Source organism: Anopheles gambiae, chromosome 2 (assembly GCF_943734735.2).
Source record: "Anopheles gambiae chromosome 2, idAnoGambNW_F1_1, whole genome shotgun sequence".
In the NCBI taxonomy this organism is placed as follows: Eukaryota; Metazoa; Arthropoda; class Insecta; order Diptera; family Culicidae; genus Anopheles; species Anopheles gambiae.
The window spans coordinates 106,873,554-106,896,593 of record NC_064601.1 but is presented as its reverse complement, the minus strand read 5'-3'; the positions used below and the strand labels follow the sequence as shown (position 1 = coordinate 106,896,593).

Below are 23,040 nucleotides of genomic sequence, written 5' to 3'. Positions count from 1 at the left end.
TTTCGCCGTGCGGCCGTTCCTGGCGGCGGGATGAGGCATTTTTATTATTTCTGCCAGCGTCAGCATCAGCGTGGGTGGGATATGATAATCACCCGGCAAACGATAGGGGCCGCACGGATGGGGTTGGAGCTTGGGTATGCTAAAATATGCTCCACTACGGGCACGCCCCGGCGTACGACGTGTGAAGGGGCGGTTTTCGGGGCGATGGAAGATCTCCATGAATAGGAGCGCTTTCACAGAAAACTAGGGAGAACAAAAATAGAAGATGTATGGCTCAAAAGATGCCCAGAACATTGCACACTTTCTCTTCTTATAATGAAGCGAAGAAGCCCCGTGAAGAGTGTTTGTTATGAATGAAGCGATAATAGAATTAATATTTCCAATCGCTTTCGGTCTACCCAAGAACTGAAGCTGCCGCTTTAATAAGGATATGCAAAACGGTGCTTGACGAGTTAAGTTCGTTAAGGGGCAGACAGAAAGCAGCGATGGGTTTTGACTCCCGACTGTCCCGACTTTGACATTACCACGTTGCGCACGTTGACACCTTCTAGAAGTTCATACCAAAAACCGTCTTAAATTCGTGGCTCAACCCTCCAATCCTTTTTGCCAGCTCGCCGAGCATTAAGTGTTGGGCGTGATTGTACCGGGGGAGGGAAAAAACGGGTGTCACGGCATCGTTTAATATGTGTGTCATCGCCCGTGTGCCGGGTCATTCCCGGGCCCGTGGTGCCATTCTTGCTGACATGCATCGTTAAGCTTTTCTGGTCGTTGTCTTCTTCGTTCCGTGTCTGTCGCACCAGCGTTGTCACGAGTGCCGTCACGGTTCACATTCTTGGGTTGGATGGACGCACCATCACGCGTCCCCAACCCCCCCCCCCCTCTCGGAGCAGTACATTTTCCGGTTTCGTTGCGCGTGCTGGAATGCGAAAAACTTTCCCAACCGGAATCCAACCCAAGAGAAGGAGGCAAGAAGGCCCCCTTAAACGAGCGCCAGGCTATCAAACGACGAATATTTGGATCCCCGTTATCGCCCATCGAGTTATCAACCCTATCTGTCGTGTCTTGGTTTTATTTTTTGCATCCCCCTTCCACACGATTGAAGTTGACGATTCGCTCAAGTGTGCAACACATTCTTTCTGCTTCCTGCAAATGGTACATCTTTATTTGGGAAACGGGTTTTCTTCACTTTTCTTTCTTTAGCTTTGACACTCTGTCTCAGTTTTTTGTGTGCTATTGTTTTTACTGTTCTTTGCTTGCTATCTATCTTTCTCAACCTCGATCATTCGGTTCCCTACACTTATGCTATCAAATTGCACACGCCTCGTTACTTTCGCTGCATCAATCCGTGCCAACAGGGCCGATTCCGTTGCTCAGCACGAAAGCACGTGCTGTAAAATTAACACACAAACTCAATGCTTTCCTTGGGCTGCATTGAACCCGGACGATGGAGAGCTATGCATGTCCGACGGGTGAGTGCAAACCAACAACAGGGCGAATGTGACTACATGCAGTACATTGTGTGCTATGCAAACACGAGGCGATACAGTACAGTATTATAATGCAGCACAGAATGCTTACTGGTAGGGAGTTTTAGTATTTAGAAGTAATATAAAAAGGGGGGAAAACGAACGACAAACACACCGGGATGAGAGGGACAATAAATACATAGAGAGAGGCTACACATGCTTACTACATTGCGCTGTTGCCTACCACACCACCTAGTAGCGATTGCAATAAAGTGTTACAATGTGTGGCCTGTTTCCTAACCCATTTGCTGCTACTGCTTCTTCTTTCTTCCTTCTTTAACTTCACCTTCTCTCACACACACATACAGGTACACATGCCGAAATACAGTACATAAAGTTTACAATCGCTTCACAATCGCCTTCACGCCCTGTTTCCGCTGCCAGCATTAAGGCAGCACCTTCCGGGCTTGGCGCAGTCTCCCGTTCGGGCCGGTGTGCGGTGGCAGCCGGCCCACCTTGTACACGCCGAAGAACGTTTTCTCCGGGTACATGACGTGGTGCCGACCGTGGTCAAAGTCCTCGATCGCGACCGTCGTGCCGGCGGTTTCGATTTCCGTCAATCCCGCCGTAAAGCAGGCGTTCGTGTTTTGCCCCTGCACGTGGACGGTGCAGGAGAGATGCTTTTTGCCGCCGACCATCACCTTGTAGCCGTTGTTGCCGTGCTCGTTGTCGTACGTCACCTGAAAGTAGGGAAGGAATGGGCAAAGATGGAGAATATGTTGTAGATACCGTCTTTACCAGTGAATGTAGACGTAAAGTCACCAATGTTTGTCTCAAATTTAATAATTTTTGATAGTTTATCTAATTTTTCTCTCTATCAGACACTAATTTGTGTTTCTTTGTTTTTAACTTATATCTCGATGGTACCAACTTGTAAGCAATTATAATATCTTCGCTCATAAGAGTTGTATTAGATCAATTTTAAATGAATCCTAGCTGAATATTTGCGATTTTTCTATTCGGCGTGACGACCTACGTGGTCATGCCGGCATATACAGTCTTTCCAGACTTATTTAGTACCACGTAGTCTGATAGTCAGTCCTTGCCACAGCTTACTTTGAAAGCTTCAATGGAGTTGTTTTTCGTAATTTAGTTTGCAGTTTTGGGCAGATAGAAAGTTGTTGAACTTAATTAAAATGTATTTTTAAATAATATACGTCAACTCATACTACTTAAAAACATGCTCGTCATGGATCGTGCCCCCATACGTAGGACTGCAATGGTAATAAATAAGTCACAGGCCTAGACAACTCACAATGCTATAAATTGATAACTTAGAAACAAACAATATTGCACACTGTTAAAAAAGTGTGGCCCAAGGCTGAGGATTTTCAGAGTTACTACTGGGTCCATGATGAAAAAAGTGAATGTCAATTTTTCTCGGTACATATTTTTTCTCACAAAAGCCTAAACTCAATGGCTCAATGCTTAATTAACTTGCTCTTTTTTTCCTGAAAATTGAATGGCGAGGAACTCTGTGCCAGATTTTTTCAAGCGAACGACGTTAGCTTCTGCTTTCTATGAAATTATAAAGCTCTAGCCTGGATCACAAGTCCATCATACTCTAAATATATTATCAGGCTTCTTGGAAGCATTTACCGAATAACTAAATAAAATATTTCCGAGAATAGGCGACAGTGTTAGAAAACGATTTTAGATGCAAAACTCCTAAATAATTTGTACCTTCTCCGAACATACAAAACCGCCGTAGGGTACTGCTGTGGTTAGTTTTCCGCTTAGCAAAGAATGTTTCTTCCGTTTTCACAAAAAAAGATATCTATATTGGTGAAAAAAATACCACGAACAACAATCTCCTCCCATCGATCCGGAGGTCGTCGCTGTGCTCGGTTCCAGTGAAAAGTGTCACGCGAACGACAACACTTCCCGGAAAGCCGCGTATCCCTCATTACCCGTACGTTCGACTCACCTGAGCGTAAAGGTAGTACAGGCCGGGCTCGTTGATGGTAAGCTGCTCGCCGTCGAACGCAAAGGTCGTCTGGGACAGGAGGGCCTGCTTGCTAACATTGTCCTTCGCGGTCCAATCGCGATGGCGCACGTTCCGGTGGGAAACACCGTTCGGCGATTGCTTTACCAGATGCAGCCCCTTGGCAACGGGTTCGGCTCCGCCCTGCACGGCTCCGGCTTTGCGTTGCCGCAACCGAACGCGTGACTCTGGTGCCATTACGATCTCCTGGTGTTTGGATGCGGGTTGCAAGAAAAGGTTAGCTCGAACAACATTGTAGAATGAACTGCGGTTTGGGTGACCGATCCGCTTACCTTTTGCGTTCCAGGATTTCCCACCACCTTGGGGAATCGCTGTTGCTGATGCTGCTGGAGCTGCTTTCGCATGTTTTCGCCCGTTGCCTGAACGCGGCTCATGCGGTTCAGTATCTGTGCCGGCGGTTTAGTCGGATTTCCAGCGTTCAGCTAGTGCGAAGTAAAGGGAGTGCTTATTAGTGGAAAGTTAAAAGTCAAAACAGGATCCCCATTCATTACCTCATTGCGCGAGTGGTGCCTTACACCGGAGTGTGAACCGTACGACACGGGCATCGGCGTGGTGGTGCTGTGATGTTCCCGAAGTTGATGCATCTCGTGCTGGTACGGTCTTATGCTGATCGACCCGTACGACTGCTGGCTGTGGGAGGCGGTGTGTGTTTTGCTGCAAACACAATCATTAGCACACCAAGACCAACCAAGACACTTGAGGCGTCACTTACCGATTTTCTACATCCCAGCGGAACATCTCGCCCGACGTCGGTGGTGTGACTAGCTCTTCCGGCCGCTGGCGCAACTGCTCAAAGATCCGGTGCGGATGCCGAGTGCGGTTCCGGCGCGGTACGTACGGCTCGTCGACAATCGGTACGCCCTGCCGGGTCACACCGGAAATGGACCGTGCTCGGCGCTTGCCACCGGCCGCGGACGCCGACACGCTCATGTCGACAGTGTCGTCAATCAGTATACCCTCGTCCTGTTCGCCGTCCTCGACGTCCTCGTTCGTTTCCTTCAGCTCCTCGAGGCCAAGGTTTTCCCGTTCCTCCTGCTCCACCTCCTCCTCGCCAACTTCCTCGCTGCCCTCGATGTCTTCGTCCTCTTCGTGCATGCCGCTGCTGGACAAACCACTCTCGTTCATTTCCGTTTCGCGCCGGTGGCCATCCTCGACCATATCCGGATCCAGGTCCGGTTCGTACACGTACTCATCATGCCCGTCGAACAGCTCGTTGTCGAACTGCAATGAGAGAAGTGATTATTGGTATGATTTGCTGATAACAACTCCCAAACCAATCGTTGCACAAAGGGATAACAATTCTCGTTAAATCAAAACCTCCTACCTTCCCCCACAGGGTTGGTCCCATTAGGGTAGAGTTCATTAAAAGTTTCACCCTTCCCCAAAACTCGATTAAGCAAGTGACAGTGAAACCCTTTTTTTTTTGAGGAATACCTTCCTTTCCGAAGAAAAGGAAAAGGAGTTCGGTAGAATCTCGTTCCCTTTCGCTTTTGTGGCTTGCGGGAAAGAAAGGTTTGCACATCATGAGACAAAGAAAAGGTCTCCATTTACCTGACTCCAAGCAAATCATTACGCAAAGCGTTTTCTGTTGATGTGTGCGTCCCTGCGTGGGGAGCTTTTAAAAATATCGAATTTACTATGTAAATCATGCCCGTTTTATGTGGATGTAGCTTTGCTCTTACGACAGAGCACAGAAGGTTTCGTAGCAGGCCGAGCATGGTACGGGCAGGTGATTCGTTGATGACGTACGGATTGCGTACTTGAGAATGTTGGTGAGTTGATGTTTGACATATGGGTTACATTAAATGGTTTGACATTTGGTTGAAATTTATACTAATTTTGAAATCAATTTCGAATATGTTTTTTTGATCGCATGTGGATAGAAGGTAGAAAATGCCTAGAATACGGAGGCAGATTATCTTAGATGAAAACATCAAACATTCCTCCACAGAGAGAGCTGTTTATTGAAATGCCTAACGAGACTGGGTGTGATTTACAACTGCCGCGATCGTTAAAAACCGTTTGTCCACAGTATTTCGATAAATTATCTGCAGCTTATCAGCGGTTGAGCGGTTATACTCGCCGTTTTGTCCGAGCATATTTTTACACCCTGAAACATGATCACACAGCGATTTCAATAAATTCGGCTGCCGGGCAGGAGCAAATTCACACATTTTAACACTCCCATCAATCTTCCGTCGCATTCACCAGATGATTTGTAAAAAAGAGAAAAGACACTCTTTTACCTATGCCTGCATATGTACGTCAGCACACCGTTATTCAAGGTGGGATCGGTTCCCTACGGAGAAGTATATGGCCTCGCACCGTTCAACAACAAACAAACAAACCAACAACCGTGCGCTGCCCAGCGCTCGAACCACAGGAACCACCTTGGCGGGCAGGGTCGCCCGGTCGTCGGTGAACCGCTCGGCCCATTCAGAGCGCCTCCATCGTGCACATACATCACTGTAGCGACTGTAGATCATTCTTTGGCCGGCAACTATGCGCCACATGTATTAGCGGCGTGATAAATGACACGCGCGACATTAATTCATTCGGTAGATTTAATTTTTCACGCTCTTTCCCCGTTCCCCTTGTATTTTGCTTCCGTCGGCTAATAAACATGACCCTCCATCCCCCTTTCGTTAGTTGCTTCCCTCGAGTTGTGGAATTGCAAAGTGAAACGCACAAGTTCACATGGTGAAGCACTTTACTGGCAGGCTGCCGGCTGGCCAGCCTGTAGCGAACCACCCACTCGCCGCATTAATCATTCCGCAAATGATGATCGTGGTGCAAATTATAAACTGTGCTTGAAGCGAAAACGGCACCCGTACCCATGTGAGATTGTTGCTCGACCCGGTCCGCGGTCACATCTGCGTCATTTGCCCCCTTCTCATCTCAGGCCTGCCAAAACGGCTGCCCAATGCTGATTGCGATCGAAACTACAAAGCACCGGTCCACTAATTACCGCTTGATCCAGCAGGATCAGTCTTCGGGCGGAAAATGGAGCGCGTCCGACGACTAAAAATACTTCGAAAATATTTTCCACCCTACCCTCAATGAACTGCATGGTATGGTGCGGAGTTTTGTATTGCTAGCGTTCGTTCCAGCCATAACCACCACCTGCCACCGTCTAATGAACTCAACGACCTGTCTCAACGAACTTACTGTTGGCAAACTATGTTGGCCTAAAATTCTTTACGGGTTTCAGTGTTTTTGTTGCTATTTGTACGGAGCGTAAAGTTTTCATCCCACGCCAGAAAGAAAGACGAGGGTCGTTCGAGCTACAGTGGAACGACTGACTATTGCCGATCGAACGTGTCTGTTCCGATACGCCGGCAAAGATGCGGAAGCTCAAGCATAAGATCAAATTAATCGTGGCAGAGTGTTTTGCTTTACGCTCGCTGAGCTGAGCTGGCTCATAAGTAAGGGAATTTTGTGCTATGTGCGGTGCTGTTTATCTGTTGCGTGGTTTTGTTTTTTTTTCAGTTTTTGCACAAATCGAGCGAATGGCGTCGAGACTATCGGGATAGAGAGATATACTTGAGAATGAAAGCCGCTAAAAATGGGTGGCGTCGTCGGAAGTTTTTATTATGCTTTTAGATGGTTCGCGTTCTCGGGACGGGATATGTTTCGGCAGATGGCACTTTTGCGCGCTGGAAGGAATTTTAATTGATTATCCTGCTTGAGCTGGTAGCGTGTGGAGGGGAGTGTTGGAGAGGCAAAAGCAAATAAAATGGAATTTATTTTGATGTTTGGAAGCAACTTAAAGCCAAAAAGCCATTTCCAAAATGTTGATATTGTGTTGAATGTAGTGAGCAAACACTGGGAATTAAATCAGTATAAGTATGGATGGACAAACCAAAATTATTTGAAATTAATCAAATTAAATGCATTTAATTTGATTTAAAGTGTCCTTAAAATGCATTATTATACAAAATTAATTTTGATTCATTAAGTATTCGAGTGATAGAAAATTCCCTTATAAATAAAATCTGCTTCTAGCCACATTTAATTCTGTACCAAAAATCCATACTTTCTGCGTAAAATGTTCCCCACAAATTACAATGAGTCATGGGCAACGTTGAGTCGTATAAAATCGAGCCACACAATCCTCTATACGGCCCTTGAAGAAAGCGACCCTAAGCGCAACCCTAATTTATGCTTGAACATAAAACATCGTGTTTTTGTATTTACGATACTGCCCCAAACTCATGTTTTCATCATTCAAACTAAAGTGTGTGTGTGCGTTGTTTATTTGACGAATTAAACTCCTCTCCACCGAGCGTGTTAGGGCTGCCAAAGATGAGTCCTAATTTCACCGCAACGATTAAAAGGTCCATCGGTAACGATAACGATTTACCCTCCCCTCCACCTGCTAATGAGTCAGTCCTCGAACCGATCCTGACACTGATGGACCTGACCCCGCAGGTAGTAGGGCGGTTTGGACGAATAAAAACTACCATAACAATTAAAAATCCTCAAACAAAGCGACCATGACCATCAATTTTATTTGCGGGTTTTGCGGCTTCGCCAGCATCTTGCACCAGGCATGCAGTGGGAACGGGGGAAAACTGTAGAAGAAACAACAAAACAGCAACACTCATTGACCAGCGTCAACAAGATTCTTCGTCCATCTCCCCTGCGTCAGCATCTCCCGTTCTCGCTAATAATCGTATTTCCTCGCTAGAAGAGTTTAAAAATAAGACATCAAACTGGCGATACACTGCCCTGCTTCATATTTCACTACTGCTGCTGCTGCCTTGGTAGTTGTAGTACGCTTCCATGTTTGCGTACCACAGCCAACATGCGAGTACAAACGGCGGCAAACCGAAAAGCGATAGAAGCGGCGATAAATCTTCCCATTTAATGGTTCGTTTTCGCCGAGTCGTTGGGTTCTCCCGTTTTGCCGATTAAAAAATGTGTATGGGTGTGTAGGGAATGTGGAGAGCGAGGGTTTGTTTTATCATCTTCGCCGCGTGGGCATAGAAAGATAACTAAACTTGTATGACGCGCATAAGAAAAAAATGCCGCTTTTGCATGTTAGATTTGATACGATCGTTTGACATTCGGCAGCGCCTGACGTCTTGTGTACAGTCGATTGTTCGTGAAGATCTAGCCTTCTGTTGCCATGGTTTCGGGCAGAACATGGTGTGAACCGTGCCAAAATGTCAACACTTCCCTGTTCCGCGCAGCAGAAGATCACACTTTACTTCCCAGCCCCAGAGAGCTTATGGTTGCATGGTGTTTTTGGGACGAGTTTTCAAATTTGTTTACGAATCGCTGCTGCCTGTCAACCCGAGTGGCGCCTGGCAGTTATTTATGTTTGTGATTGTGTGTGTATTTGAGTGGGCTCGATGCAACACCGTTGCAGATGTTTCGCTGCCAGGCGATGCTGACAAGAAAGCGAAATAGATCAAATTAATCATCATTTACACGGGCGGTATTGTTTGTTTCTTTGCAGTTTACACAAAGGGAAGCCGCATAACCCGAGTGCTTGTGCAATCGACGGTGCAGTGTATGCAATGTATGGGCAATTAAATTAAATTGTTTGAATTAATTGAATACTGCAGCACATGTTTCCGTTCCCTTTGCTCAAACACGCAAACGATCTCAAGTGTGAGTCAATGTTTCGATCGCGCGTTGAATTCCGAGTGAAATGATCTTATAAAATGTTTCTGCTTCTTGCGTTACACCGTATGGGGGATAAAAATAGTCACAAATCATTCATAACTTCCTCCCCTTGCCTATCCACGCCTTAATCGAACGTACACTTCTGAGGATAAAAATAAACATTAATAAAAACCCCGCGCGGCACAGATGATCGTGTGGCAAACATATGATAAACAGGGCGGCTTTGGCCGGGACCGAACCATCACACCAGTAAATACCGATCGCCAAGTAGATCGCCCGTCCAACAATCAGCCTGTGATGAGTTTGTTTACATCGGTTCAACACACTTTGAAATGAACCATTTCCCTGCCAGTTATGGAGTGATGCGTGTTATCGTTACGGCGTTCTCGAGAATCGAGTGAGTTGTTTATTGTGGCTAGGACTACCCGCGACCCGCGATCGATGATTAACACTGCCAAGAAGGTGCACCCGTTAGCTTGTGTGCGTGCTGAACTGGAGAGGCTGAACGACCAGCAAGACGCCAGCGGGTAAGCGTGTCAATAATTTCACGTCTTGAGTGCCGCTATCGCACCCGATCGGATCGCAACCCGATTCCAAGAGCAAGGCCCGCCGTGTCACGTTTGCGACCCGCATCGGTTGCTCCCCCAGTGCTAGACGACGCACCTTTTTGTGGTCGCTTTTGCTTCATTCTTCTGTGTCTATGCGAGCCTCCCGTACTGGAGGGCGAATTAGAGCCCGAGAGCAGACGACATGGGAAGCGCTATAAATCAATGCCAGATCCGGTGGTACCTGTTCAACCAACAAACCGAACCAAACAATAAAAGACCGCCATGGCGTTAGATGGTAAGGGACCATATTTGGGGCCCCACGGGTGTGATTGAATATCCGTGACCTAAAGACTTGTGGACTGATTTCCATATCCGACATTTGGTGGTGAATTATGGAGCTGGTGGGTTGTTCCGAGCATAAGCCGTAGCTCACGCGCAATTTACGGGTCAAGTCCTTGCAGAACGGAATGATTTCTGACCCCACCAGATTTGTTGGCGAATAAAGCAGAAACAATAAATTCATGCTTATTTGATGTGCTTTAGAAGCAGGTGGATTTGAACCTAGTCGAAAAAAGACTCTATTTAAGCTGTTCCGTGTATAGTGCATAACAGCTTTGGGGTGTAAAATAGAAGCAAAGGATTTAATAAACTTAGGGATTAATGTTTAAACCAATTAAAAAAGTTTAATTGATGTTTCATAATTAGGGAATAGAAATAAAACAATTCCATTACTTGGTAATCCATCTTTGCTATAGCTAGGTTATCTATATTAAATCATTATCCATTTTAGCCAGTATCGACAGCATTACAGTGCCAGCGAGCTAACACGAGTATTCCATTAGGCTCTATCATTTTCCCAGTAAGTGCACACTCCACATAAATGTCAGCATTGAATGCCAATTAGTCAAAGTTGACGAGCTGGACCATGGCAACCCAGGGTGGCCGCTTGTTTAATGTTCCATAACGACAGGAGCCATCCAAGTCTGGTGAACGATGGTGATTTGCAGAAGAACATTCTTACGCACTATCCAGTAGCCGGAAGGCTAGACTCCATGTGCCTCGACACAAGCCCCGACCTATTTGCGGTTCATTATTTGGTATTGCCCAGTTTGTGAAGTGTTGCATCCTAACAGAACGGACAGAAATGCAGAACCCGTACGTGCGGGGAGTACGATTGGGAACCCCTAAGAACAAATCACACAAACGAACTGTCAATAACGACAATCAACAAACCGGTGGCGCCCTACAACGCCCCATCCATCGTAGTTGGAATGGACGAAGCGGCCAGTTTCCGTACCAGTAGTGTTGCTGACGGCACAGCAGACACACAGATCAAAGGCTGGCTAAATGCGTTTCATCACTTGTCGTGCACGGTTCGGGGGTGAAAGGTTGTATTTGACCAATCCCTGATGTTGCTGATAGCGTGGCGATGGGAAGCTTCGTATCGTTGGACAGTTCTTTGGCTGCTTGCTGAGGCATTTGGCATCAATAGAATGACGGTTCGCTTGTGAGCGTGGTTATGGGGAGATTATCTTGCAACTACACTCTACTTTCGTGCTGAGGATGTAATACAAGCGCAAATGGGTAATTGTGTGCAATTCGACGAACGTTGTTCCACGATTCGAAAAGAGAACATGTGCAAAACATTCAGTCATTCTCAAAAAATTGTGTTGTGTTTAAGCCACAGCGGAGGGGAAATTTATGATGTCAAATTTATGACCCACCTACCGTTATGACCACCAGCTGCACTGAGAAAGGTAATAAAACGGTAGACACTGTGTGGTACGTCCCTGCTGAAAAGAAAAAAAACCGAACCTTCTTCGAGGTTGGTCAAAGTCAAGGACAAACGCGCATCGCGCTCAGTACCACCCAGTGAGCAGTGGGGGGGGGCTATACGCCGTCACACGGTGACGCAAATCGTGCATGGCGTGCGCTTCCCATTTCCCAGCCGTGTGGGTGGCAGGTTCATCTGTACTACGATTCGGTAGCCATTAACGGTCGAACTCGTTACAAACGGACACTCGTTGGCATCTTGGCAGGGGGGAGGGAGGGAGGGCAGAAGGCAAAAGTATCGCATTAGGCATCATCGGCATCGTTAGAGTGATGGGAGTGATTGGTTCGACAGGTTCAACGAAATGAAGTCTTGTTTCGCTGCCTGTGCCGTTGCCATCAAGCGGAAAGAAAGTTCACACCGAACGTTTAACGGTCGGTGACAGCATTTGCAAGAATGCAATAAAATGCAATAAAATGCACCTGGTACCTTTACACCTTATTCTTTGCTCTATTTCAACGGCACGGCAACAGAAATAGATTCGCTTCGGGACGATGCACCCGCAATGGCCAACCATCACAACCAACACCGAGCGCAATACCGGTATTTCCATTCACCGGTGTGCCAGCATCCAGTGTGCAAACGGTTCGGTTGCAAACGTCGTTGACGATGCACCAGCAGCACCATGGAAAAGGGCAAATAAAGACCGATTTTAATTAGCAGCCGTTGCAGCACGGGGAATACAGTCGCACGGGTTGTCAGCGGCGGGTCAAGCCTCTCCGAGGCCCTAGGCGTTATGGTAGACGGGGCCCCTTCACCAAATCCATCGATGGGGGGGGGGGGGGTTTGTTGTACGAATCATACACTGCAAATTTTATAAGTTTGCTGCAGTTACATTTTTACTGAAAGCTATTGAGTAATACATGGTTTTCTCGTTTCACTGAATATCAGTAAAACAAATTACTGAAAATGCAGCTATTTATTCTGTCAAAACGACATTTCTGAGCTTCAAAAGAAAACATAATGCGATGCCCACTTGCTCGTGATGAACAAACATTTGATTTGGTAACCGCTTACACCCCGATAAATTTTAGGTGCGTATTCGGCTTGCGGAATTAACGTTTTGGTTGAGAAAAATCTTCACACCACTTTGCTGTTCTTGCTGAAATTTCATGATAACCGTGAGTGCGTACCAAATCAACAAACTTGTTTCGACAAAATACAGTTCACATCTGTATAAATCTTTATGAAACAGAGATGAACAAGAGCAGCATGGACTGCCACCCGCGCATCAATAAAAACTCCAATTTCAATACTTTTTTTCGCCAATTTTTAATCGATATCAATGACTAAACAATCAGTAATATCAGAAAGGCTTTGTAGTATGTTCAAATTTTGGGTACTGTGGATACTGTTTCGAAGCGGACTTTCGACACTTGATCGTCTAGGCGATCATAAAAACCTTTCGGACGTTGGAGTTTAGAGGGATTACCTTGGGTAGGAGGACATAACTAAACTCCTTAAATGAGAAGTCGATAGATGATGGATGGGCTTAGTCCTATCCTGACAATCCGAACAAATCTGACCTGCCATGATCGGAGTTGGTTTTATCTATACTCAAAAGAAGTTAAAGGTCGGAAAGTTATCGTTTTCGCTAAGCTAGTTACATTTGTCTTTTATTGACAAGAACGATGGTTCTAAACGATATTTTCTTTCCTACTTTACAGTTTCTAGCTCGTGTTTCATAATACGGACGATTTGATTTAAAATCGTCATCGTGAGCATAACATGAAAACAATATTTTGCTTTTACGTTGGTGTTTACCTTTACAATGAATACTGAAGTACCGTCTTGCTTCGAATTACGGCCACTTCATTTTCAATCGGTCAGAGCGATAACTTGTTGCACGCGGGAAAAACAATATTTTCATTCGAAAGTAACTGGAAATACCTTGTATTGCAGTATGTTTGTCTCAAGTAATCCACGGACCACAGGTCGAGCGGTGAGGGCCAGGAGAATGCATTTTTTTACACATATATTATTATATTATTACAGTTAATACCCAAATAACTGGTTTATGATATTAAACAATGCGATTGGTTATTGGTTTTCTTAAATTATTATATCATCCAAGCAAGTTTCAAATTCATTTTATTAAATAACTAAAATTGATTGTAAAGATTCTTCAATTAAGAGTCTGCAGCATACTGTGCAAAAGTCATAAAAAGTTCAAAACAATTAAGCAAAATCGCAATATCGCTTCTGAATGTACCCTTCCTTCCATGTTGCAAAATGTTTTCAGGATATATCTGAAGATGGTACAAAAACCTTAACAGCTGAAAAATTATCGAGACAATCGTACAATCGTTCAGTACCATTATGAGGCCACGGACAAGTAAGGCCAGGTCAGACCAATTGATAGTGCATTTCTTTTAAAAAAAAGCTCCAAGAAAATCGTTGCATCCTTAAAAAGCAATAGTGTTCTCGTAAAATCAACAGTCAGGTTTTTATGGAATTATTCGTTTCTATTTTCTAATTTCTCCTCAAATTTGACCATATTGATTGGTCCGACAATCCATGTTATGGTGATCAAATTTGGAATAGTTCAACGATATGAATTGTCATATTAAAATATGTTCAGTTAATTTGTAATGAATAGGATCTTCCTATCTTTCAAAATCGCGCAAATATTTTCTCGGGCCTGACTGCATATTGTGGCGGGCCGGACTTTGCCGACCGCTGCCGTCAAATTTTACGCGATCATTCATATCGATATTTCCTTTCCGCCGACCCTTCCAAATTTGACCCAAACCCTTCAACAGCTTACTTTTCCACCATCACTTCGTCCAGTCCCCAAAAGATAGCAGGGGCACGAGTTCTTAGTTTTTGCGTGATAACATAGAAACAGGCCAAATTAAAAAGCGCACACATCGACATCGGAATCGATTCTTGAATGAAACCTCAACAGATAAAAAGAGCGTGCTTGGTGTCAGCCAATTTTTCTTGCTAATTTCTCCGGCTACGAACCGTTGTGTTGAGATCGGTTTCGGAGCCTTTTAATGTCGTATGTGCAAGTAGTTTGCGTGAGGCATCTCTTGTAACGGATTTCGCTTTACCCAACTCGCGCGTAACGTTCAATGCATTGGGCCAACGATGATGAAATGATATTGTTTTGAGCTGTGGGCATGTATCGCAGCGTTCTACGCTTCCAAATAAGGTGCACGTGTTAAACAAAAATATTGCACATGTTAAAAAGGCAAATGTTTTCTGCTTCTGATAGTAAAATGCTTATGATAAATAAAATAAATATGCTTCTGATAGGTCTGGTAGTAATAATAAATCTGATTGTAAACATAACCCCCGGGGGGAAAATGGAGGTATATTGGGTTGACAACACCAAATAGAAGGGGCCCCTCAATCGACGGGATCATCAACGGGGCCCCAAATGGACGCGGCAATGGAGATTGTTCTTCGTATTATGGCTGTGTATGGCTGTATGTAGATGCATCTGTAACGGTTTTTGGTCTTGTTGTATTCGCAAAACTTGAAATAGTCGATAAAAACCATATATAAATGAACATGTTCCATAGGTTCCTTGAGTATTTTTATACCCTTCCCCCCTTTCTTCTAACTGAAACCTTTCCCATTTCCCCTTCTCTTCGGTCCACAAACTGGATGTGTTCGATTAGGGCCAAGAATGAAAATTTTAGTTTTTGCATTAAAAGACACACACAATCCACTATCCCAGGCCAGGAATGTGAATACCATTTTTCGTGTGAAACAGCTGTCTGCTTTTGGCACAGAATCGCAAAGCGGTAGCAGGGGCCCCGTATACAACAACAGGACGGTTCATCCCAGCCAAGAGCGCACACAATGACATCGATTTAACCATTCCTCGAATGAAACCTCAACCCACTGAACCCACCGTTGACCAAACGACCTTCCTAGGCTTTTTAAAGCGACGCGAGCTTGGTGTCATTTTTTCCTGCTAATTTCTCCGGCTACGAGCCGGTGTATTGAAATTTTGTTTAGGGGCCTTTAAATTTTTGTCTGTGTATGATGTGTGCTTGTGGCTGTTGAAACGGGTTTTCTTTGTGGTTAAACGCAGCGTTCTGTTCTGTGTGCTGTGCATTGGATTTTAGCAGCAAGTGTCTCCGCGTTTTTTTTTTTTTGGTGAGCTCGTGCATCGACCATCCACACCAAGACATCAAATGGACGGGCCCTTCATTGACGGGGCCCCTTATAGACGGGGCCCCTTATCGACGGGGCCTCCTTACCGACGGGGGCCCTTACCGAAGGGGCCCCTTCATCGAAGAGTCCACATAATAGTTGGGGCCTCGTAAACCACCTTTGAGTTTTAGTTTCAGCATAGCTGTAACGGTTTTTTATCTTGTCTTCACGCAAAAAGTTGTATGTAAATAGTGATAAAACATCATTTTAATATTAACATGGCACAGTTTCTTTTTGGACATATAAATACCACCCCTTCCCGATCTCCCCTATTTGTCAGTTGACCACAAAAGTTGAGTAAGGCCCCGCGTGAAAATTTAAGGTTTTGCGTTAAAAGCAGGCACGCTCCACGATCTCAGGCTTGAGATGTGAATACCATTTTTCGCGTGAAAACAGCTGTCTGTTTTCGGCACACATCTGCAAAACAAGTATAGGGGCCCCTAGACAAGCGCAGGCACGTTTCATCCCAGCCAAATTGAAAAGCGCACACATCGATATCGATGGAATCGTTTCTCGAATGAAACCTCTACCCACTGGAGCACCGTTGCTTGCTTGATGTTAGTCAATTTTTCTTGCTAATTTTACCGGCTACGAGCCGATGTATTGATATTGTGTTTCGGGGCCTTTAAACTTTTGTTTGGGTGTGTTGTATGCTTGTGTTGTGTAACGGGTTTTCGGTGGTAGTTAAGCGCAGCGTTCTGTGCATTCCATTTTAGCAGCAAGTTGCTCTGCGTGGTTGTGGGTTTGGGTGTCTCGTGCACAGGCCACCCACACCAGCAAAAATTGACGGTTTCTCGCTCTGTCCAATACTTTGCGCCAACGATGATGAGGTATTGATTTGAGCTGTGCGCGCGTGTCGCAGCGCAGCTTTGATGCAAGTATTGGCAGATTTCTTAGAACATTTAATGTGCTGCTTTGAGTAGTATGGGCCCCGGTTTTCTGCAGTTCGGGGCCCTCGACAAAATACAGTGAGTAAAGCGATGGGAAAAATGAATTAATTAAAAATGTGTCTTTTTGAAATAGATGGTAAAAGTCCCATCCAGAGGCGGGGGGGGGGGGGGGGGGGGTTAGAATCAGTACGAAGTCGAACATCACAATGACGGGGCCCCCTAGATCGACGGGGCCCCTGGCGGCCGCCCAGTCCGCCCACCGTTTAACGCGCCACTGCGGGTTGTGCGTTCGCGCGGGATCGAGCTGTTGTTTACTGAAAACCGCAATATCGACCGCGTTTGATTTGGGTGGTGCGTGACACGTTTCGCGCAAAAAAATAGGCAGTAGCTGTTATGGTATTGAATGTATCGCGGTCGGTTGTTTTACAGGTAATTAGTATGTTTGTGATTCGATGCAATGTATGGCATCAAACAACTTTGTTGTATGCTTTAATCCATTCGTCGTACAGCATTTGTTTGAATGTGGGTGATTACGGTGGTATTTGGGTGATTACTTTTGATGATTACTTTTTTTTTTGTTTAAAAATGTTTCATAAATCATATTAAATTGATGAAGTACATAAAAAAATATAAATTAACAGGAAACATCCAGCTATAATAAAACTCAGAAGAATTGCATAGCTTCAGGCGTGATTCCCGATATCCAAAGCAAGAACTAACTGGAATCTGGTTGGATTATTGTACGTCTGAAAATAAATGTTGCGCTATCCTTGTGCAGCTCTATTTTAAAGAACATACTTTAAATTTCCTGCTTTTTAGACGTTGTTATTGAACATTGTTAATAGAGGGAAATGTCGCCTGTTTTTTCGAAGGTTCTTAAAACATAAACAAAATAATAACATGGAACTGGATTCTACTGAGAATAGTATTCTCATTTACGTAGTGAAACAAACGACCTTGATGTGGAAAGAACTTCAAACCAGCTTAGCGATAGCTACAATATTCATGTCTAAAACATTCCATTTCATATATTACCCATTTTATTTAAACCTTGACTTCATTTTCAAACATCCAATGATTAATCATCAGTGTTGAGAAAATTCAAGGATGCAATAATGCTGCCCAACACCCCGTTATGATGGCTTTCCCTGGAATTGGAATGACCTTTGCCCGGTCCACCTTGGTCTAATTTTCCAACATTTGTGTGGATCTGAGAATAAGTTTCACCTCCAAGCTTCTCCAATACCCAAAATTTCTGCCACTTCTTTCACACTCTTTCATCGTGCCCGCAAACATAGTTTTGAGTTGTCCAAACAGCGGAAACTACGAAATGTGTTTTTTTCGATGAAATCATAACGAACACGGCACTACAGCACCCAATGACGTCGTATCATCACTTCCCCCAAACGGGAAAAGGTCATCACGAAAGGCGTTCGCTTTTAAAGCACGACAAGCAGTTTGCTGCAGCAGTGGAAAGATTTATCTAAACATCTAATACCCGCTGCTGATCAGCACACACACTTGTTTGCATCTAAACGGGACCAACAAGAGGACAAAAAAAACAAACAAACCTGTCATGTGCAGTTCATAAAATCATTTCCACCTCAACTTTTTGCACCACCACCACCATCAAAGACCGGAGACCGTGCGCGGTGGAGGTTTTGGTTTTGTGTGTTTGGATTTGGGATGAATAGCACACTTAATGAATGACGATTTGGTGATATCGTTTTGGGACGATCACCGGGTGGCGCTGGGTCACCGTGAGTGGCCGGAAACCCGCAGGAAATGTGATATTTGTCAGCTCACAGACCCCGGGCCGTGTATGCAACACCCGCAGCGAGGGAACGAGATGGAACGCTCCTGCTTAATTTCACCGCCAATTGTATGCAGGAACGGAACGGAAATTCAATTTCATGCCAGAAGCTTCTCATTTCGGCACAGGCACCGGCTGTTATTATGAAAGGCCCCCCCCAAAGCATGTGACAATGAAGGGTGGTAGCCCAGAAATAGGCAACAGGCTGTGGATGCCAAAGTTGGAAAGGTCATTACAACTTCGAACAACCAGTAAAAACGTGCCCATATACCGACAGGTCGGACCCAAAAACCATCATAAATAGATCACGCTGCGATCGTTGCTGCTCTGGAGAAGGGGAGTTGTGGCATATTATCATCCCCAATTCTGGGGCCGGTTTTTTTTGGGGCGAGTGTCTCACTGTCCAGGCCGTTGGAGTGTGACATTTCGGGCCGGAGAGGCTTAATTTAATGGACATCGTCGGACAGTGTTGCGCCCACGCGCCAAACGCACGCTACAAGTGGTTTGCCGGCGCCATGGCTTCCCATTCCACAGACACCCTGGTGCTGGAAGCGTGTCTTGTTCGTGTGTTTTATTGTGTGTTACTCAGCGCATTGCAGAACCGTGCCACCCCGGGTTTTTTTTTTGTAATCTGACCGTTTTTGTGGTCTGGATTTCCATCGGTTTTGATTAAAGTACCATTTAGACGGACAGTGGCTGTCTGTCGGTTGGATTAGGACGCAACAGCGGCCGCAGGAACCGTACGTAGATTATTAAGATTGCGGTGCGATGCGCTTACCTCGTATTCGTTGAATTCGCGAGCCCGTAGGTACAGTTGCTGCTTCAGGTCATCGACTTCCCGCTGCAGTGCGGCCGTCTTGTTCAAGTGCCAGATCTGTGGGAGGGAAAGGTTAAAAGATTCCAAGGTCAGTACAAGTGAGCAGTGTCGCTGGGAGGAGCATACCGACAGACCATTGCATACATCAAATCGAGTGGAATAAACGATGCTCCAATTAGGGAAGCGGGCTTTTAATGGTAAAGGAACCGATGCAATGGAACGAAATTGATGCTGAGCTGCACCCGTTGTACAATCGTCCACTCGTACGACTTAACAACATGCCTGTAATGGGTTCAAGCTTCCTAAAAGTCCGTGTCCTTCATACGCGGAGGGATGGACTATCCTGCTATGGGCAATCATCAATCAGTTACTGATAAGCAAGCCCATTAGTAGTGGAACAGACAGGCCATGACCGATAACGGTTGTTGTGTCACAAAAAGAAGAAGAATAATAAAAATGGAAACAAGCTTTTAAATGTGAAAAATTACTCAAGAAATACTCAAAGTTCTTTACCCTCTATCTACACAGGCCAATCTTCAGTAGCGAACACATTAACCCGCTATTAATATTGCATTGAATTGACCAGGAGTTCGATGGATCAATTTTCTCATCATTCTCATGCATGGAGTTGCAAGGGTTCGAAAAGTGCGAAACAAGTTAAATTGTGCTGCCTCTACACCGTTATTATTACCCGTTAGAACAACAATTCAAATATATCAAGCAAAACTTAAGAATACAATTTCAAAATATTCCAAGGATCAATTTGGAACCATAGTAAAGCTATATGAGAAGAAAATACTAAGCTAAACAGGGCGGTCCCGTGGTACAGTCGTCAACTCGCACGACTAAACAAAAGGCCGGCGTGGGATCAAATCTCATATGGACCATTCTCCCGTAGCAAGGACTGACTACATCCAGCTGCGTTGGAACTAATAAGTCTCGAAAGCCTGTATAGACCGGCATGACCTCGTAGGTCCTTACGTCAAGAACAAGATGTAACCAAACAGGCTGGTTAATTCGGACTGCTCTACGAAGAAGGTAAATATCAGAAGAATGTTTTACTGAAGGACATAGAATCTGGCTAGGCTGCAAAAGGCTTTTGTAAGAAGTTTTTAAATAATAAAATAGACAAATGTTTGGAGAGGACAAAAGGAGGTCTGATGTCAGCGAATCACATCAGAATCACAGACCAGAGTAGCTGATTCGATCGCTAGAAAGATCACGAAGTAGAATCTGGTTTTGGTTATGATTTTAATTCAGATTCAATATAACGTCATATCGTCACACAGTTCGGATTTATTCCCAAAATATACATGACACTAAGCAAAGGTACACTGTCACAAGGAGTGATACAATAAATACAGTCGGGCTAGTTAGTCCGTCTTTCGAATTACAGTCCTAGTCTTCACCTGTTTGCTGTGGCTTTAGCATTACAAAACAACCGAATCTCACATGACTTAGACGTGTAGATAGTGCGACCGAATGTCATAACACAAGGCATTAATATTAATTACCGCATAATTATTTCATAAACATCCCGGCACACACACAAAACACAGACCGCCCACTGTCAGCTATAATCCCGCACGGTTCTATTTTTGCTTTTAGCACGGATTCCCTTTCATGTACAGCAAAAATAAACAACGTGAATGAAATCATCCTTAGCGGAAAACGCTTGCCTGATGTATGGTTTAAAAGACACTTTAAGTACGAGCTTATCGGCTGCCCCCCGTCCGCCACACATCACTGGAACTTGGAAGCTGATAAACGTACATACCTGCACACCGATGAGCGCACAGCAAAGGGTCGCCGCCAGAATGCATCCGAGCGCAAGCAGGCCGCGCTTGACGGCGGACTTTTGCGCACAGTGCGCCTTCAGATCGCCGGCCGTCGCGTTCGGTAGATTGAGAAATGGTTTCAACGTTTCCGCCGTCATGACGCGGCAGCATGCACCGAGTTAATTGGTTTCGTCAGATAATGCTGCTCTCTACACTCTCTACAAGCTTTAGCAACCGATTGGACACATTAGCTCGGTTGCAAGAGCAAAATGCATAAAGCAAAATAAAAAAAGTACAATCCAATACTAAGAACTTTGCGCACTACTGTTTTGTCACGGGTTTTTGTTTTTTGCACTTGTTGTGTTCTGTTCTCCACTTTCTTGATTAGCTATCTTGTCGAGGAAACGTTCGCGTGCGTCACTTTCTTCGTAAAATGCCGTTCCCCGGTCGCTCTAGGATGGGTAAGGAATGATAAAAAATAATTGCACAAATAAACACGCTTCAGACGGACTACAACAATTAGCCGCGCATTCCAACGCGCTCGATCGCCGTTTAGCAACTGAACGTCGGGACCAGCCTGTCCGCGGTACTAACGCGATCTTAATTCTCAACGGTCGCAACAGAACATTGCTGCTCTCAAACACTCTAATACTCTCGATCGCTGATGCTCTCGCTCTCTTTCTTGCTCTCGTTCTTTTCCTCTGCCGAAAGGAAAGACCAAAGCGTGATACAGGCGTTTGAGAACGTATTCGTCTTCATTAATGAAGTGTATCACGCTGCCTGTGATCTTCGCGGGGTTAGATTGATCAAACATCAAACGCTGGTGATTTGTTTGCCTGTTTCGGACTATCCGTTCGAAGATCGGGAAGGTTGCTCTTAGGGAGAAAGAGAAAACTTCAAAAGGGAGCATCCGATCCTCGGGATCGGGTCGATTGACCACCCCGTCTGTTAAATGAATTATCTCCCGTATGTCACATTCGTTTCGAGTAAGTAATAACTTCATCATACACAAGTGTTCTGTCCCTCTGATCCAATGATACTGACAATAAACATTGGCCTACTCTGTGTAACGCATTGCGCTAGATGCTAGATTTTCATGTCAAAAACACACATGCGGTAAATGCTCACCATGCATCCCAGTAGCCTAGTTGAGGGCCCTTGATCGTAAACCTGCGACCATAACCTTGGGCAACTCCCGCACCCGGCCTTGTTCGTTCAAAGCCACACACGGTCAAGATGAGATCGCAATAAAAAGGGCACAACAGTGCCTTTGCTCATGGGCACGCCGCGATCAATCTAAGATCAATCCTAGAACCGCTCGGGACCGCCTAATCATTCCAACAGATGGCTGGCTGGCGCCCTGTGGACAGAGTTGCTCAATCAAAGTGTATCATTGCTCCGTGCTCGTACTCACACCCGTGCCCCGTCGTTACGTCCAATGTACGGCAGAAAGGAATGCGACGCATGTTCGGTAACACCCAAACTGTGGGGGGGTAGTTGTCGTAAAAAGAATGGGATTAACACGATAAAAGTTAATGTTGTTTCTTGGCACCACCGTTGGGCCTGGGTATAGGGGGCAATGCAGGCGGCAGGGTGTTTATGAAATTTTTCGCTTGACGCTTTTGTGGTCAATGAACGCAAACGCGTGCGCCTGGTACAGCTCGGCTCAGGCGCAAGTACGCAGTTGCACTTGCATTGCTCATTAGAATCGTTTGTTTGCATTGGATGAGGGGTGGAGAGATATTGAAGTTGAAATTGAGATGTTATTTTGAAATGCTGTCTAACGAACCGAGTATGAATGGTTAAAAAAAGAGTGAAAAAAACTTGTCTTTTCTTTGGTATGTTGGTATGCGCAAGCATCTTATGTGCAAGTCCTTGCAAAACGGAACAGAACTTACTGTGATAGACTTTAATGCATTAAAGATGTAGCTATGAATCATTAGAGATTTCATTAAAGATTTTAAGTTAAATCTTACAGGAATTTTCTGTGAAAGATGCTTTATCGTTGGTTAATTTTAGATTTAACTT

The 23,040-nt window shown here is 45.0% G+C and overlaps 1 protein-coding gene across 1 annotated transcript; it reads right to left on the bottom strand.

The window, feature by feature from the left end:
* Window positions 1–1,133: 1,133 nt before the first annotated feature.
* LOC1270292 (uncharacterized) lies at window positions 1,134–21,777 on the bottom strand. The gene is made up of 7 exons (XM_308974.5): window positions 21,012–21,777; window positions 19,196–19,291; window positions 4,244–4,752; window positions 4,023–4,185; window positions 3,804–3,953; window positions 3,454–3,717; window positions 1,134–2,206 (listed from the first exon to the last, which is right to left on the bottom strand). Exons 1-7 carry the CDS (start codon window positions 21,168–21,170, stop codon window positions 1,913–1,915), a joined length of 1,635 nt encoding a protein of 544 aa, XP_308974.5. The 5' UTR covers window positions 21,171–21,777; the 3' UTR covers window positions 1,134–1,912.
* Between the last annotated feature and the right edge of the window lie 1,263 nt (window positions 21,778–23,040).

Excerpts from the sequence above, each read along its gene's own strand:
- LOC1270292 (XM_308974.5), bottom strand. The coding sequence starts at position 21,170 with ATGACGGCGGAAACGTTGAAACCATTTCTCAATCTACCGAACGCGACG. Across the intron at positions 4,186-4,243 it reads CGCTGGGATGTAGAAAATCG|CAAAACACACACCGCCTCCC; the intron begins GTAAGTGACGCC and ends TTGTGTTTGCAG. Across the intron at positions 3,718-3,803 it reads GAAATCCTGGAACGCAAAAG|GAGATCGTAATGGCACCAGA; the intron begins GTAAGCGGATCG and ends TCCAAACACCAG.